The sequence below is a fragment of the Cervus canadensis genome, chromosome 2 (genome assembly GCF_019320065.1).
Source record: "Cervus canadensis isolate Bull #8, Minnesota chromosome 2, ASM1932006v1, whole genome shotgun sequence".
NCBI lineage: Eukaryota > Metazoa > Chordata > Mammalia > Artiodactyla > Cervidae > Cervus > Cervus canadensis.
The window spans coordinates 13,639,435-13,657,751 of record NC_057387.1 but is presented as its reverse complement, the minus strand read 5'-3'; the positions used below and the strand labels follow the sequence as shown (position 1 = coordinate 13,657,751).

The window sequence follows — 18,317 nt, the reverse complement described above, 5'->3', positions numbered from 1 at the left end:
AAAAAACACTGAAAAGAATATCCCTGTATGAACAGCATTTCATATATATTTGTAACCAAACCTGTAAGATTAATACTCAGGAACAGAATTGCCTCAAGTTGCCTTCTGTGAAGTTCATCAATTGATAACACCACGTTTTGAGGGCCCATTTCCCCCACACTCTAGCAAGTGCTTACCAAACAATTTGCATTTCCCGATGAATAAAATCAAACACTTCTCCATGTTTTATTAGTCATTTATTTTTGCTTCCCTGGAGCTATTTATACCCTTTGCCTATTTTTCTGAGTCCCTTTCATTCCTTCATTCATTGCCACACAGCATAGCTTGCAAGATCTTAAGTTCCCTGACCCATGATGGAACCTGCACCTTTGGCAGTGAAAGCATGGAGTCCCATGGAGTGCCAGGGAACTCCCCTGATATGTAAGTATATATTTAAAAAATTTACTTTTGGCTGTGTATGGGCTTCAGTAGTTGTGGTGCTCAGGCTTGGTTGCCCCGAGGCATGTGGAATGTTCCCAGACCGGGAATCGAACTCATGTCCCCTGCATTGGCAGGCAGATTATTAACCACTGGACCATCAGGGAAATCCTGATGAGCGTATTTTTAAATCTCATGTTTTTTTCTAGTGCTCTTATATTTAAATCTTTCAGTTGCCGGGAACTAATTTTGCCGTAAGAAACAAAGAAAGGATCCATTTTCATTTTTTTCCCTCTGATGGCTAGTCTAGGATAAACTCAAGTTTCTTTAAAAATTTTCATTTTTTTCTGGCCATGCTACCCAAAGCAATCAATAGATTTAATGTAATCCTTAACAAATTACCCATGACATTTTTCACAGGAACTAGAACAAACCCTAAAATTTATATGGAACCATAAAAGACCCAGAACTGCCAAAGCAATCCTTAGGGAAAAGAACAAAGCAGAAGGCATAACCCTCCCAGACATCAGACACTACAAAGCTACAGTAATCAAAACAGCTTGATACCGGCACAAAGACAGACATATGAATCAACGGAACAAAACAGAGTCCGGAAATAAACACAAACACCTATGGACAACTCATCTTTGACAAGGGAGGCAAGAATATAGAATGAAGAAAAGTATCTTCAGCAAGCTGTGTTGGAAAAGCTGGACAGTCACATGTAAATCAAAGGTAGAACACACCTCATACCATACACAAAGTGAAAGTCACTCAGTTGGGCCTGACTCTGCAAGTCCATGGACTATACAATACAGTCCATGGAATTCTCCAGGCCAGAATCCTGGAGTGGGTAGCCTTTCCCTTCTCTAGGGGATCTTCCCAAGCCAGAGACTGAACCCAGGTCTCCCGCATGGCAGGCAGACTCTTTACCAGCTGAGTCACAAAACAAACTCAACTGGCTTACAGGCAAACATATGTATGTGAAAATCGCTCAGTCCTGTCTGACTCTTTGTGACCCCACGGACTGTAGCCCCCCAGGCTCCTCTGTCCATGGATTTTCCAGGCAAAAATACTGGAGCGGGTTGCCATTTCCTTCTCCATGGGATCTTCCCAACCCAGGGATCGAACCCGGGTGTCTTGCATTGCAGGCAAACTCTTTACCATCTGAACCACTAGGGAGGTGACACAGACAATTTTAAGACGACATCATAAAACTCCTAAAAGAGAACATAGGCAAAACATTCTCTGACACAAATCATACTGATGACTTCTTAGGGTAGTCTCCCAAGACAACAGAAATAAAAGCAAAAATAAACAAATGGGACCTAATCAAACTTACAAGCTTCTATACAGCAAAGGAAACCAGGAACAAAACTAAAAGACCACCTATGTACTGGAAGATATTTGCAAATGATGTGACCGACAAGGGATTAATTTCCAAAGTATACAAACAGGTCATACAACTCCACTGCAAGAAAAACCACCCAACTGAAACATGAGCAGAATACCTAAACAGACATGTCTCCAAAGAAAACATACAAATGGCCAATAGGCAGATGAAAAGATGCTCATCACACTGTTAAAGAAATGCAAATCAAAACTAGATTAAATCAACTATACTCCAATAAAAATGATAAAAATGATAAACTATGAGTTTACATATATATATACACACACCAGTCACCATGGCCATGTCACACCAGTCAAAATGGCCATCATAAGAAGTCTATAAAGGGGAAAAAAATGTCCACAAAGGGACCTCCCCAGTGTGGCCCGTGAAGGACCTGTGCTTCCACCGCAGAGGGGATGGGCACCATCCCTGGCCAGAGAGGCAAGGACCTGCATGCTGTGCTGCACATCCGAAAAAGAAAAAGAATAAACCCCAAAATGACACAAATGAACACTCGTGAAGCAGAAACAGACTCACAGACATACAGAACAGACTATGGTTGTTAAGGATGGACAGAAGGATTGGGAGTCTGGGACTAGTAACATGCACACTATTATATGTAGAATGCATACACAAAGTCCTGCTGTACCGCACAGGGAACGACATTCACTATCCTGTGATAAACCAGAAAAGAACATGAAAAAGAATATATACCAATGTAAGTCACTGCTGTACAACAGAAATTTACACTGTAAATCACCTACACATCAATAAAATTTAAAAATCTTTCCTTGAGAAAAAAAGTAGTTACACCCTCTGAAGTGTCACCTCTAGACTGCACAAGTGAGGATATATGCAAGTGTCTTGGCTGAATAGAGTGTTTAACAGGATTCAAGGCTCCCCCCCCATCCCCAAAACACTGCTTTATGAGGGGGCAGGTGCAGAATAGAATTTAGTTGAATCCAGGAATTTGCCAGAGAATCATGACAAAGTCAAGGTGGCAGCAAAAACCGTGTTCATGGAATCATTTTAGAGCTCATGCAGGCAACACAGTTTCTTGAGTGGACTTTAATGACTGTTAAATTTAGGCTTTGAAAAGCACAAAGGGGCTCTGAAAGCTCTGATGAAGGATAGAGATTGATCTAACATTCCAGGAGGAATTTCCATAGGTTAGACTACTACGTACAATTATCCATGTACTTAACCATTAAAGGTAAAACCAGAATGGACCTAGAAAAGTGTAAAGAGGAGGAGGCAATTCCTCCCTCCATAATTTTTAGGTCTTTTAAGCACCATCTCTTCAAGATCTTTGAGAATTAACTCATTATCTTTAATGTTTGAAAACTCTTGAGGGAATTAACACTTCATGTAGAGGCAGGGATTGCAGCAAAAGGTAGGTAGGCTTATTTCTGAGCCTCTCATAGAAAACAAAAAGCTGAAAACTTTGGACCGGGTTAAACCACAAGTTAGATACCAGGTGTGATGAGAGCAGACCTCCAAAGGCCCTTTTCCATAGCACACCTCTGTCTGGTCATCACTGCTAGTTGTAAATGTAACTTTAGAGCCACACCATCCACACAGGAATTCTAGGCCTGCCACTGATCATTTTTGTGACCCTTGGACAAATTACTTTATGCTTTGGATTCCTATTAAAACAGGGTTATTACCCATCTTACAGGGTCCTTTTTAGGACTGGTTAATATATGCTGGCTAATATACACAAAGTGAGCAAAACATACCCATTATACAATAAGCACTATGTGCTAGCTATTATCATGCCACCTAATACTAAACTTAGTAATACTAACTGTTGTGGTCACGGAGGAGATACAATCTGGTTGCATGAGTCATGAGGACAAAGGGAACAGGGGACGGCCCAGAAGGTCTCTGAAGAAATCAAAGGCTAGCCCCACCTAGGCTCCAAAGTCTCAGGGTCACAAGACTTTTTTGTCTTGATAAAAATGAAGCACAGAATGGGACATCCTTTGTTAATGCTAGCAGGGAAAGTAGAGACCCTACTGTGACACAAACACACCAGGAAAATAAGCCAGCAGCGAGAACAGACTGGAATCAGGAAGATCCCTGGGAGACAGCAAAGCAAGAATTCTAGGTATGAGAGGAAAGACTGTGAAAGCTACAAAATACAGTACAAAAAACACATGCTCTATGTTCTTTAGGACAAACGCCAGAGCCCTGGCACATACCGGGTACTGCTCTATATACAACCACACACAAGGAACACCCATAGTTTGGACAGGTTCTTCCTGTTCTTTGGGTGGGGAATGCAAAGTTGTGCTTCTTTAAGCTTTACAGTATCAAGCTTTGAATTCCAAGAGCCATCCCAACTAGCATCTACTGAGAAGTCTGAAGAATACCCTCTCAAGAAGACAGTTACTTAATGACCTCAATCCCCATCTTTCTTCCTCCCCAGTAAGGTTTTTTGCCTTCTCTTTCCTTGCCAGGAGGCAGAGATATGACCCAAGGTTGAAAAACACATAACAACCATCTCAAATGACTTAGATTTAATCATCGGAAGCAAACTAAATGGAAAGCTTACAATAGAGAAGAATTACATGTCAGTGCCTTTTGCAAACTGAGCTGGGACAGAAAGAGACTGGGGCTGCCCCTCAACCTGATCCCTTCCAAACAAAGTTATCCACAGTGTCCCTGGCAGTCTGGCTCAGGGAAGGGGGAGACTCTGTTGGCTCTGTGCGTTGAGGTTGCCTTGTCCACTGCTCACTCCTGGCCAGCATCAGGAGCTCCACCCTGCCGGCTCTGGTCGTCACCCTTCTTTTTGTGGCCTGAGACGATGTCATCAATCCGCAGCAGCAGAACTGCCGTCTAGGAGAAAAACCACAGCCCCAAAGAGGTCAGCAGACAGGAAGGACACTTGTTTTCTTTTAGACATATCACCTAGCTCCTCCTACATAATTATCATTTTATCTGAAATCTACCCTTCAATAGTCTTGAATGTAGATGGAGTTCTCCCTAAGCAAGAGATGCTACTTGTGCTAGTTAACTTTTTCCCCACTTTTGGCTGTGCCACACAGCTTGTTAGATCTTAGTTCCCTGAGCAGCGGCTAGACTTGGGCTCTGGGCAGTGAGAGAGCAGAGTTCTAACCACTGGTCTGCCAGGGAATTCCTTACCTTGCTCTTAATTTTTAAGACTTTTTCATGTGGATCATTTTTTAAAGTCTTTACTGAATTTGTTACAATATTATTTCTGTTCTATATTTCGGTTTTCTGGCCCCAAGGCATGTGGGATATTCGTTCCCAAACTAGATACTAAACCTGCACCCCCTGAAGTGGATAGTAAAGTCTTAACCACTGGACCACCAGCAAAGTTCCCACTACCTTGCTTTTTATTTTTTTTTTACCTTGCTTTTAAAATGAGCTAAAAATAAGCAGGTGGATGGAATTCCTTGGGAGATCTTTCCAAGAATACTTAAATAGCACAGCATATGATTTTGACTGCCTCACCTCTACTGCTGTCTTATACGTTTGCAGCTTCACAGCCAATGGTTCCCAGATGCCCAGTTCTTTCATGTCCACCAAAGTGCCTGTCTCACCATTTACACCCCAAGTTTCACAGTTCTCCTGGGTATGCTTGGCCTGTAGTTGGAACAAGCATAAATAGTTAAAGGGGAAAATATTAGGAACAAGTAAGCTGACGGAGACCATTAGACAAAAATCAAATACACTGATTGATAAGGTAGGAATAAAAGAAAATGCCAATGACAGCAAATAAGGTAAAAATTAAGACAGAGATTTTTAAGGGAAGAAGCTACCAGGAGAACCTGGGAGGACAGACATGAACCATCCTCTTAGAACAAACACAGCTTTTCCTACCTAAGAGAATAGCATGGAAAGGAACTCACCCGAAGGGAGGTAAGTAGACGGATGGTGCTGGCTCCACAGTTCTGGATAAGGGTGCGAGGGATGACCTCTAGGGCTTGAGCAACAGCCCGATATGGCCACTGTTCCACACCAGTCATGGCTTTGGATTTTTCTGTCAAGGCATGAGCCACAGCCATCTCAGAAGCCCCACCCCCTGGCACCAGCTGAGGGTCCAGAAGAACATTGCGGCACACTTGCATGGCGTCCTGGAGGTTGCGTTCTACTTCCTTGGGAAAGCAAACGAATAGTATAAAGCCAAAGCTTGATGACTTAGGGACAAACCAGCAGCACCAAAAGACTTCCTGACTACCAAGTCTGGGAAATCACCAAAGAGGCCAGACTAAGAAAGGTCCTTCAAAACTTTTGCAAAGGGCAGATGCTACAACTTTGGAAAAACACATTAACTACAATTCCAAGAAGGCCAGGGGGAGGAGGTGTCACTCTGGGATATCAGGCTTTCGTCCGCTGTGCTTGACAGACCTATACCCTACTCTGTCCTGTCTAGCTGTATACCCTAGGAGGCTGCACAGTGTAGTGGAAACTCTGTACTTATTAGCTATATGCCTTAGGAAAGTTATTTAACCTCATTAAGAAAAAAAGGGTAATATTTATTAATTTCAACTTAAAAGTTCTAAAGATCTATTGCATAAGAATATGAATACACTTAACACTGAACTAACTGTACACTTAAAAATTGTTAAGACAATGTATGTTACATTTTTTAAATTTTTAACCACAATTTAAAATAAAAACATTTGTAGCTTCAGATGACAAATGAGTAACTGTAAATGGCCAACAGGAAAATTTTAGGCCCTCTGGGAAACTCTCAAGAAATGGAATGACCTAGTTCAATTCAGTCACACTTCTAAGGCTGACTCACCGAGAGAATCTCTTTGCTGGCCCCACGGAGAAGAACTGTGCAGGCCTTGGGGTCTTTGCATTCAGTGATGAATGTAAAGTACTCATCTCCAATTTTCTTGATTTCCAACAGGCCTGCCCCTGTTCCAACATCCTCTTCTCTCAGTTCCTCTGGCCGGCTGACTATCCGGGCCCCACAGGCTCTAATGATTAGATGGGGAGGAGGGGGACAGGGAGAAGACCAGATGATGTCAGATACTTTTACTCATTTTCCTGGTCCCTAGAGTCTGTGGTGGGGGATAAAGGAAGGGCAAAAGTGGATTGCTAGTAACATTTCTACCTAACTTGAGAGGTCTCGGCTGCCTGGTAAAACAGATTTCCAAATATAGAGGTGAAGTTTCCTTAAACTAATATAGTTTTATAAGTGTACATACCTAAGATAATTACTACAATGAGATACTGTTTAACTCAAAGTATATTCAGTAGACCCTAAAATTTGGACAAATGAGTTCTTATGCATATTTGACATAATGGTCATTTCTATGTTGAACTTGTCCTATATTGCCCAGTTAGATCTCAAGGTCAATAATGGGACTATACTAAAAACAAAACAAAGGTTAAGCAAGAAGGAAGGTTAAGTATGTCTGATCCCATTTTAATGAATGTAGGGCTAATTTTTAATCTGTCATTCTTTCCCTCCATTCATGGGCATGAGAGTCAACTATATATATGCATGCATGCCCTGAGCCATTTCAGAGTAAGCGTTTTAAGTATAAAATCACATTTGGATCTATGGTGTATTATGTGATTATAGGACAGACAACATAAAAAAAAATCAATTCTAAAAAAAAAAAAAAAAAAAAAAGATGGACCTAAGCCTAGATATCCATGCTGAAGTAGTGAATGCAATCTAAGATTGCATTAACAGTAACTGAGGATCCAACCAAGTTAATTATTGGTTCTATCATATTCTGAGCTAGTTAAAACAGACTATTCTGAAATGGACCCCTACACCAAGGTGGTGATCACAGATGTCTAAGCATAAGCTGTTCACTACTGGCTAGGAGCAATACAGTCTCATGAAGCAGATAATTGTTACTCTAGAGGACCTCTGAGAGGGCAGATGGCTAATCCCAGGTTATTTCCACCTGTAAATGATTTGGCTGATTGTATCCTGTTAAGCTTTATCAGATAATGATGACTACATTATGAAGCTATGAAATAAAAACACATGGGAAGGAGCACAATTTTATTTTTACTTGACCTACTCACCTAGCAATGCGATTATTATCTGTCTTCCGGACTCTGCGGATGGCTGTGATATTTGCTCGCATGAGGTAGTGCTGAGCTAAATCTGTAGAAACAGAGATGTCAAGTTGGAAGCCAGAAACTCCAGGTTCTGAACTGCTTTTATCTTCCATGTACCCTAACCATCATCTGTAAATTATGTTCAGTATATGACAACATGGGATGAAAAAAATTACCCATCCTCTTCTACCACAACAGCAGTCTAGAAAAATGAACGTAGTCCTACCAGAGATGCCCTTCTCTGTGATGACCACATCTGGCTTCAGCTGGATAATGTCCTCACAGAGCTGCTGAATGTACTCTTCTTCCATTTGGAGAATTCGGGTGAAGTCTTCCTCTCGTGTGATCTCAATGTCAGTCTATGTGGTGAAGAAAAGTCACCATGAATTAAAAATTCTGAACTGGTGAAGCTCTTTAGCTACTACTACACTCCCTCTGGTATAGAAGGAAATGGCAACATACTCCAGTATTCTTGCATGGAGAATCCCATGAACAGAGGAGCCTAACGGGCTACAGTCCACAGGGTTGCAGAGTCGCACACGACTGAGGAGGTGACACCCACCCACCTCACCTCTGTCTAGCCCTCTCATGTATCCCAGAAAGCAAGAGCTAGAACAAACCATGATCCAACACCTCTGTACACCAGTTTAGCTCCAGCAATCATCTACATCTAGTTTAACTCTATTTAGTTATTTACTGGAAGGAAAAGTCACAATGCAATTAGTGGAGAGTTTGGCTAAGGTCTATAGCCACTTAGTTCAATGTTTCTTCTGACTTGTCAGCATGCAGGGTAACTCAGGGTCTTAATTTTCCCAACTAATAATGATTCTTGTTCCCCATCACTGTTTGATAAGCTTTAGTTACTTTGTTTTATTTAAGTGTGATGGAGCCTTGTGAGTTTCCTGTCCTCTGGAAATTTTTTAGCACTTCAAAGCTCAAATTAACTCCTACTCCATGTTCTACTAATGCATTAGAAAAGGTTGCATGATACTCTGGAATCGAAGCCAAACAGAGCTGGGTTCAAATCCTGATTTGGCCAATACAAGCTATGTTCCTGAAGCAATGAACCTAACTTTCCTGAGCTACAGATCCCTCATGTGTAAAATGGAAGTCGGTATCATTTGCTCTTAAGGGTTGTTGTAAGCATCAGAGATTGCATGTAAAGGTCACACAGCAGGCATGTAATAAGCACTTATTTCCCTGGTATAGTAACAGACTCTTGCACCAACTTTACGGAACAGGGCAGTGCCCTTACCTGGCTCTCTCCTTTCTTATATTCCAGAGAAGAATCCAGCAACACAATGCGAGGGTTCTTGATATAGCGTCGCATTCGTGGATGGGTCACATCCTTGTTAATCATGACTCCACGTAAAACACACGAGTCTTCAATGATGCCCCCAGGTATCTGAGCAAAAGAATTACTTTAATCCACAACCAGGAGACAACTTTTCAACTTCCTTTTCAGACATTCATCTTTCCCAAATAACCACCATTTCAGATTTCCAAAGTATCTTTTTTCTACAAACCCCCAAAACAACTACAGTTGCAATCATCTTTCTCCCTAGGAAGCACATCAATTTGAAGGTTGGCTGAAACAGAAGTTCAGTGATTGACAAAGATTTAAAGGGGCACATTTTTCTACCTCCTGAAAGAGATTTCCATGAATTTTAGGTATAGAGCTCCCTCTTCTGGTCACAAGTTATTAATGCTACTTTTAAATCTTATGGGATTGAGAAAGGCTTATTAGTGCTATGGTGTAGAGCCCTTATTTCCTGATCTAGTGTCTGATATGCACACAAATACAGATGACAAAAAAATAAAATAAAAAGCCTTTCCCTTGCCCCTGTAAACCATGGGCAGAGAGAGCAGTGAAGCTAACAGAGTTATTTCAGATACCTCCTTAGTACCCTCTTTTTCAAGATTTTTGTTTTCCAGGTAGCAAATACTCTTCTTTCTGATTCTAATAATAAAGGTATCTTGCTCTGATTTAAACTTAACTTCCTCCACAAATGTGATGCTAGGAAATAATTTGTTTCCAACGTACACACTTGAAGAGTTTACCTTTTCTACCCTTGCATATTTCTTGATGTCAATCTCTTTCCGGCCATTCTCCTCAAACTGTACAGTTTTGACAGCATCCAGAGCAATGTTGCAAGCCAAAGACGACCACCGACTGATTACTTTGGTAGTAATGGAGCTGTTGATGATGTTCAGCATCGTATCTCGGTTACTGGTGTCAACAGGGATACTGGAGAAAAGAAAAACGGGTAATATGCTTGGGGGATCTTGGATATTTAAGAAATCCCTCATTTACATCTTGATGGCTAATAATAGTGGGCCAACAGGCAGAAGAAGGGGACATCTGTTCCTACATAGGAAACTGAAGTGTTATCAAGAAGTAACCTTGTCCATCTTCTGCTTTTTTAGCAAGCTTACAATTAACCCATCCCTGGAAGGTGTCTCAAATCCCTGAATAATCTGCTCCCTTCTCTGACAACTGTCCACATTTAAGAGTTTAAAGTATGATATTCTCTCTACTTTCTGCTCCAACCATATACACTCTATATAACTTTAACTTAAGACATATTTTATCTTTGAAACTTCATCCCTTAACTAAAAAATCCTGAAAGTTGTAGAAGACCTTGGATACTATCTTGTCCAAATTTTCACATATTGCTGAAATCCCTTTTATTAACAGTGTAAGACACACAATAAGCAAACATTAAATAGTTGTTGAATCATGTGTTTTACAGAAAAAAGCAATAGCTCCAAAAGTATTATCTAAGACATAAGCAGTTACTGCTTGATAAAAAGAAAAATGTTAATGATTCAGCTCCAAACATTCAATAAATCCTTTTTATCTCTATGTTCTTACAAAGCTTACTTCATAAAATTATCTTCAATCAAACACCTCATTCTCTAAGAGTGCTAGTTATCAAACACTTTGTTTCTTAATAGCAGGCAGTACAATACAAAGCTCTCCACATTGCTGGGTACTTGTGTATCAACAACCCAAGAATATGAGTAGATTATAGGTTTTATTTTTTAAACAACTGTTTCAATAAAAAAAAAGTTTTGCATTTTGTATCATCTCATTTAACTGACATTCCCTTAAGTAGAAGTCACACATTTTTATATTCTTTTTATTATACCTTATAGCACTCAGAAAACACAGACCAACAGCAAGTTCTGTGATAACTAGACTGGATTCAAACAGCATTTTCAGTACCATCCTTTTCATTTTAATGAATACAGCAGACTATTATCCAACACTTTGTATTACAGAGAGTACTGACTGGATTAGTTATAATCATACATGATGGTAGGATATTTTAATATTAAGTCCTCAATAATCACAGTTATCTAACTCCTTATTTCTCCTACTATAATCTAAAACTTTGGAGTGAAGCTCTATTTCACTTACTATACATTCCTCAAGGCAGTGTCTAACATGGAAACTAGCAGATTGCATGTAACCAAAACATATTTTGAAGAATTGAACCTAGCTCTTTTTATTTGTCTGCTTTGGATCCTTTGCCATTTTCTAAAAACTTCTATTCCCTTTATCCTTCCCTTCATTTTGCTCCCTTCTTTCTCCCTGCAAAATAATACGTACTACTGGTGATGTGCCCGGCCTTCCTTTACCACCTAAGCACAGATCAGTCTTCTAGGCCTCCCCTGGTTGACACCACCCGCTTCTGGTCCCCACCTTTAATACCTTATTTTCTTAAGGGTGCTGATCATATCATCCAATGCCTTGCGGTAAGCACTGATCACCACTGTTGGGTGCATCTGCTGCTCCAGGAAGTGCTCAGCCACAGACAGCATCTCCCCAGCTGAGAAAAGACAGACATACCGTAACATCTTAAAAAGTATCTGGATATCAAAACAGCTTCATTAAAGCTTCTAAAGTACCTGCTCTTTTCTTCTACAGCAGGTCTGCCCCAAAGGTATGCCAACACTATTTCAAATTTTGTACTCTGTACAAGCCAACTCTGAAATAAAGTATTCTCATCAGATACATTTTAAATGACTAAAGATTGATCCTAGGGTTTATTTAATTGTGATCTAACTAAATATGTCATCAATTTCTTAAACAGTTAACATTTTCCCAAAGATTCTAAAAAGAAAGAAAAATACATAAAGGAAAATTGATTTGCTTATTATTATTTCAATACCTAAGATGTAGTCAAACTGTAGGTACTGAAAATAATCCTGCCCACAAAACTTTATACCCAGTGAATACCCATAAAAACTTACCCTTTGGAAAATGAATTACTGGTAAAATGCCCCTTTCTTTTAAAAACTGTCCTTACTTTTTAATTGTAATTAAAACACACACAAACACAGAGTAATACAAATACACACTGACATGTAAAAGTCTGCTTCTAAAACACCATTATTTTGGTCAAAAAAGGGCCTTTTACAAAATGCTTATACTATCAGGTCCACTGACACTAATTCTTAAAATGTTCACAAATGTGTCAAAGTTCACATACCTACTCTCTGGCATGTGCTCAGATGTTTGATTTCGATACTTTAGAATTCATAAGTGACTTAAGTATATTAAAAGATAATCAAGTATTTTAAAAGATGCTCTAGTAACTTAGAAAAGACTATGCCCTGTTAAACAGCAGCCAGAACAGTATCATAGAAGTTATCTTCAGAAATAACAATATTTTGGTTTTTTTTAAATAGCTATGTCTAAGATACCTAGACCTATGGATACTTAACCTATTTAGTATCTCCAGGAGATTCAACTAAGATTGTTATTGGTCTTCAACTTTTTCTTTTTTTTTTTGTATTCAACTTTTTCAACACCATGGACTATGGTCCATCAGGCTTCACGTCAATGGGATTTCCCATGCAAGAATACTAGAGTGGATTGCCATGTCCTTCTCCAGGGGATCTTCCCAACCCAGGGATCAAACCAGAGCCTCCTGCGTTGACAGGCGGATTCTCTTATTACTAAGCCAGTAAGATTACCGTCAGAGAATTCTCACATTGCTACAGGTATTATCAAAATGAATGCTATTATAAAAATTTCACAATCAAGCTAAAATTTATAAAACAAAGGCAACACACTAAGTTTTCAAAAGGATGTTTTATGATCCCACAGGATGCAGAAAGATTAGCCATTAAAACATGTATAGCTAAGACTCAGTCTTAAGATTCTGTATTTGTCTATTTTACTACTCACTAAAATCTGTAATCTCAAAATCAGTATTTACTGCACTTAAATGGTCATTCACAGACATGCAGAGAAGAAAAATTTAAATCACCCAATGCATGCAATTCCCAGGCAAGACTGAATGCTCTGCCTTGTTTCAGCTCTCATTTTGTAAAAAAGTGTCCTTTATGTGGTATATTTCGTGGCAAGTTTTCCTCAAATTCGTGCATTTTCTTGGTGATTTCACTGTTGAAAGCCCTTAAGTTTTCCCATGTACAAGGCAGCTCTGATGTGCCTTGTAAAGACAACGAACTTATTAGATAAGCTTAGTTCAGGCGTGAGTTATAGTGATATTGGGCACGAGTTCAATGTTAATGAGTCAACAACATACATTAAATAAGGTATCTTTAAAACAAAACATAAAACACATATTTACGCTTGATAAATATGTGACCAGAGGCTCAAAGACCTCTAATCCTGTACTACCTCCTGGAGTGATGGTTTAGTCACTAATTCCGTGTTTGTGGTGACTTTATAGAAAATAATTTACTGTAATGAGAATAGACTGTATTTTACTCTAACACATTTGAAAAACTTATTCTTTACCATGATGAACATTTTATGCTCAGTTGGGACAGAAAACATAGAAAATTAGCAAGAAGTTCTTAAAATATGACTCAGGGGACTTCCCTGGCAGTACAGTGGTTAAGACTCTGTACTTCCACTGCAGGTACGCTGGTTTGATCCCTGGTCAGGGAACTAAGATCCCACATACTGAGCAGTGTGGCAAAAATATAAAAAAGACTGACATTATCTCTGGCAAAAATCTAATGTTTCAATCTAATTTTCCTTATCAACCTTCCATTCTCTTCTTACCAAGAATAATTACTGATGTGGTCCCATCTCCAACCTCTTCATCCTGTGTCCGGCTAATTTCAATCATAGACTTGGCCGCTGGATGCTGTACTTGAATCTGAAAAAAAAGTATAGGGCTACCCTCGTGGTCCCTGGTGGTTAAGAATCCACCCGCCCACGCAGGGGACACGGGTTTGATCCCTGGTCCGTGAAGATCCCACATGCTGCAGGAAAACTAAGCCCATGTGCCACAACCACTGACCCTCGGACCCTAGAGCTTGTAGTTGGGAACAAGAGAAGCCACGGCAATGAGACGCCCTCACACTGCAATGAACAGTAGCTCCTGCTCACCGCAACTAGAGAAAGCCCATGCGTAACAATGAAGACCCAGCAAAGCCATAAATAATTAGAAAAAGAAAAATGTAGACTTCATTGAATCAACACTACTCAAAGACCTCTTAACCCATTCTGCTTGGTCCTAACTCTTAAAGATTCTTGCTTCCACACTTACTCCCTTTTATTGTCTGATCACAGATTTAAAGATTAAAACTGGCCCCCAAGATGTCTAAGTAAACCACTTTTTCAAGTAGTTTCTTGCAGTGGGGAAGGGGGAAGGAGGACGAATGCATTAGGACAACTTAACTATTAAAGTTTCTTGAGAACAGAACAGTATCTTTTAGCTAATTTATTGGGAGCACTGTTGTGGTGGTTGAATTGTGGCCTCTGAAAAAACATGCTGATACCTCACCCCCTGGAAACTGTGAATGCAACCATATTTGGAAATACAGCCTTTGCAGATGAAATCAAGTTAAGATGAGGTTATAGGACAAATCAGGGTAGGCTCTAAATCCAACCACTGGGATGGTGGAGACACACAAAAGAATGCCATATGACAGAAGGAGAGTTTATAAGCCAAGGAATGTGGTCAAGATTCTGAAGCTAGAAGAGGAAGGGTATTTCCCTAGAGGCTTCAGAGGGAGTGTGTCACTACTGACACATTGAGTCTGGACCCCCAGCCTCCAGTTCATGAGAATAAATTTCTGTTGTTTCAAGTCACACAGTCTGTGGTAACTTGTAAGCAGCCCAAAGAAACTAACCATTATTTACATTATTTCTTTATATGTCTTTTGTAAAACATTAGAAAACAAAATGAAAAGTCGTACCTCTCGAAGAATGGCATTGCCATCATTGGTCATCACAATGCCTCCCATGGGGTCCAAAAGCATCTAGGACCAAAGCAACAGTTATATTTAAGTGTCCCAGAAAACAGAAAGGGAAAATGTGTGGCTGAAGTTTCAGTATGAGATAAGCCTACCTTCATCATAGACTTGGGTCCCAAACATGTTCGGATGATATCTGCGATAGTCTATTGGAAAGAAAATACAAAACATGTTAAGCACAAACCAGGGGATGGTGATTGTGTTTCAGGGGAAGGGGCATGGGCAACCCACAGAGCCAGTGTTTTAACAAGGACACGTCCAAAATAGGGTTGGCAACTACTTTCAATATAGGGTATCATATGGTTAGATTCTGTTCTTTGTCTTTCCCCCTTTGGGAGTGTTTTCTGGATGTGCAAAGGAATAACTTTTCACAAGGAAAAAAAAGGGACATAGCTCTCACAGCTTCAGTTTCCCAGCAGTCCACAGATAACTGAAAAGTCCACAAATTTGTATTTCCTTCCATGATAGTGGCTTCCACCCCATGTTAAATTATATCAGGGCTATTTTATTCTTTCATTCAAAACCTATTTATTGAGTATACCTATCCAGGATCTACAGTGAGTACCAGGAATACAAAAGGCAATTAACATAGCTCTTTTACCCAAGTAATTCAGTCTAGTATGAGAGACAAACACAAACATGCAATATAATATGCACAATATAAGAAGACCATTAAAAAAAAAAAAAGACGACGACCATGAGACCCATCTCAGAGAGGGAAGGCTTCCTTCTCCTTATCACCAAAAGGGAAATGTCCTGAAGTAAATCAAATTTTCTTCCACCAAATCACAAACAAATACAGAAATACAAATACAGGCAAACTACTATAAACAACTTAAAAAATATGCTACCTTGGCAGCATTGATGTTTCCAGATTGAACTTTTCTTCCAGATTCACGCTTTGTGTTCTGGCCTAAAACAGATAAAAACAAAAGGCATGGGAGGGAGATTCACAAGGGAAGGGATATATGTATACTTATGGTTGATTCATGTTGAGGTTCAACAGAAAACAACAAAATACTGTAAAGCAATTATCCTTCAATAAAAATTAAAAAAAAAAAAAAAAAGGGCGACAGACCAGTATTGATCCACTGTATATAAGCTACTCCCTAATCTTTGAAAATAAACACACACCCAGGTTTCATGGATGTATACACTGATTAAAGTTTATCGACTTGTACTCTTTAAATATCAATTATATCTCAACAAACTATTAAAAAGTAAATACATGTACTTATGGCTACTTATTTACTTCAATTCCTGGTATAAGAAACAATCCACAAAGCTTCAACTTTGGAATCTTGGTCATCACTTTCCCTCTAACCAAACATTCATGTATCTACAGCAAGGATTCATAATCTGAGATGTATCGGATTCTCAAAGGGCTGATGTCCCTAAAAAAGCATCAATCTCTCCTTTATATAACAAGGGAAAGAGTTTGGGGGTTTACATTCTCATACTAGGATATGGTGAACTATACCCACAGTCCCAGCATAAATTATTGACAGTGACCCCCAGTGTGCTGTGGAATGAGAACACACACTCAAAGTATCAGGATTTGCAAGATATGGTCACTTCATGCTTGGATATAATCAGAATGCCTCAGTTACCCACTTACCATCAATAACAGTGTACTACATACTTTAATAGGGAGCATAATCGGTTACAGCCGCTAATGCCAAGGATTAACAAGGACCTCAGAAAGGTTGCACAATGCACCACTAACTCACCCTAGGGCCCTTACAACTAGAGACAAGCCAATGGTTATAACTGAACCAATGTAATGTTTTTCTCACTCCTCTCTCCAAATTATATTTTCCCTACAATTTGTTGTAAAATTTTCGATCCGGTCCCATCAAATCTAAATACAACTCTCTGGATTCAGATCCCTATTTCACGTAGTGTTAACTAAAATCCTGCATGGATCTTTCTGATGGATTCATCAGAAAAAATAGGGGTTTTTTTCTGGGTTAAGCGAATGCTTGTCTTAAAATAGTTATTTTCCAGGTGTAGAGAAATTAGAGAAAATCTCGGAACAGCATTCTTTACACAGAAGATGGTGAGAAAGGCAAAATGGCTAGTCAAGCATGTCAAGTGATCATGCAGGATGAGGCACAGAAGTTACACAGAGTAGAAACATACCAGGGAAGACAAATGAAATGGGACTCATGAGTTAGTAAGAAATCTGGGATGTTCCCTAAGGTAAAAAGAACCAATTAAGAATCTGGGAATACTCAGTCTAAGTGGGGAAGATTACAACGGAGGAGACATTTGCGAGGATAATTACATCTAACATAATATGATCAGTGAGAGAAGCAGGGTTACATCAGGGACAGGGGTTGACAAATGGAAATTCAAGACAACAGTTATTTAAAAAAAAAAAAAAAAGCGGCCAAGGATACCACTCGCTGTTTGCCAGACCCTCTTTTAAACAACTGTATCTACTTATCTTATTTAAGCCTCACAATTCTACGAGGAAATACTGTTAACCCTAATAATAAAGATGGAACTATTTCGATCTTTATTTGGCCGAGGCAACACCACTATTATAAGGATGGACCAACGTTATAAAGCTAGGCCAAATTAAAAAACCTTTATTCATTCAGCTACACATTGAAAATCGCTCAAGGAAGCGTGCAGGGGCGAGGGTTGGGAGTGAAGAACGGAACGCCGAGTGGGCAGCATCTTTCCGAGGTCACTGCACGGAAAGACAAGGCGTTCGGCGAGAGTACAGTCAGTTTGCGTTTGCGAAGACGGGGGAATGGGTTAAGAAAAGAGGAAAACGGGAGAAGGGGCTTCCAAAATGAACGACTGGAAGGCTCCGTGGCCGAACCAGGGCGCGACTGCGCTGGGGCAAGGCTGTAAAGTGCAGAAAAAGGGGGGCGGCGAGGGGAGTCCCTTCCCAACCTTCCCGACAACTCACTAAGCACGAGCACCGGACGATGACCCATCATGGCGGCGCGATGCAGAGCCGGGTACCCAAAGCTGGGGGAACCGGCAGAACCTTCTGGAGAGAGAGAACCAGAGAGAAGCCCAGAAAACGCTGCCTCCTCAGGGCTCACACCTAAACCCGCTACTCTCTGAGTCACCACCAATCACCGCATGCATCTCACTGACCGGCACGAAAACACACCAATTGACATTCTTAGCCCCACCCCCTGCGTAAGAACGCAGGGCAAGTTAGATAGAGAAAGCACGA

At 40.1% G+C, this 18,317-nt stretch overlaps 1 protein-coding gene across 1 annotated transcript; it reads right to left on the bottom strand.

The window, feature by feature from the left end:
• Positions 1-4,317: 4,317 nt before the first annotated feature.
• On the bottom strand, positions 4,318-18,198 carry CCT3 (chaperonin containing TCP1 subunit 3). Its single transcript, XM_043453898.1, has 14 exons — positions 18,042-18,198; positions 15,970-16,031; positions 15,214-15,264; positions 15,062-15,124; positions 13,920-14,016; positions 11,592-11,709; positions 9,935-10,121; positions 9,129-9,278; positions 8,100-8,232; positions 7,838-7,919; positions 6,588-6,768; positions 5,689-5,934; positions 5,291-5,422; positions 4,318-4,651 (listed from the first exon to the last, which is right to left on the bottom strand). Exons 1-14 carry the CDS (start codon positions 18,070-18,072, stop codon positions 4,547-4,549), a joined length of 1,638 nt encoding a protein of 545 aa, XP_043309833.1. The 5' UTR covers positions 18,073-18,198; the 3' UTR covers positions 4,318-4,546.
• Positions 18,199-18,317: the final 119 nt, after the last annotated feature.

What these genes read in the sequence shown, in the direction of transcription:
- CCT3 (XM_043453898.1), bottom strand. Translation starts at nt 18,072, where the DNA reads ATGATGGGTCATCGTCCGGTGCTCGTGCTTA. An exon ending in GAAACATCAATGCTGCCAAG is followed by an intron (nt 15,265 to 15,969) that starts GTAGCATATTTT and finishes TCTTTCCAATAG; the next exon opens with ACTATCGCAGATATCATCCG. An exon ending in GTCTACTTACCTCCCTTCGG is followed by an intron (nt 5,423 to 5,688) that starts GTGAGTTCCTTT and finishes TTCCAACTACAG; the next exon opens with GCCAAGCATACCCAGGAGAA.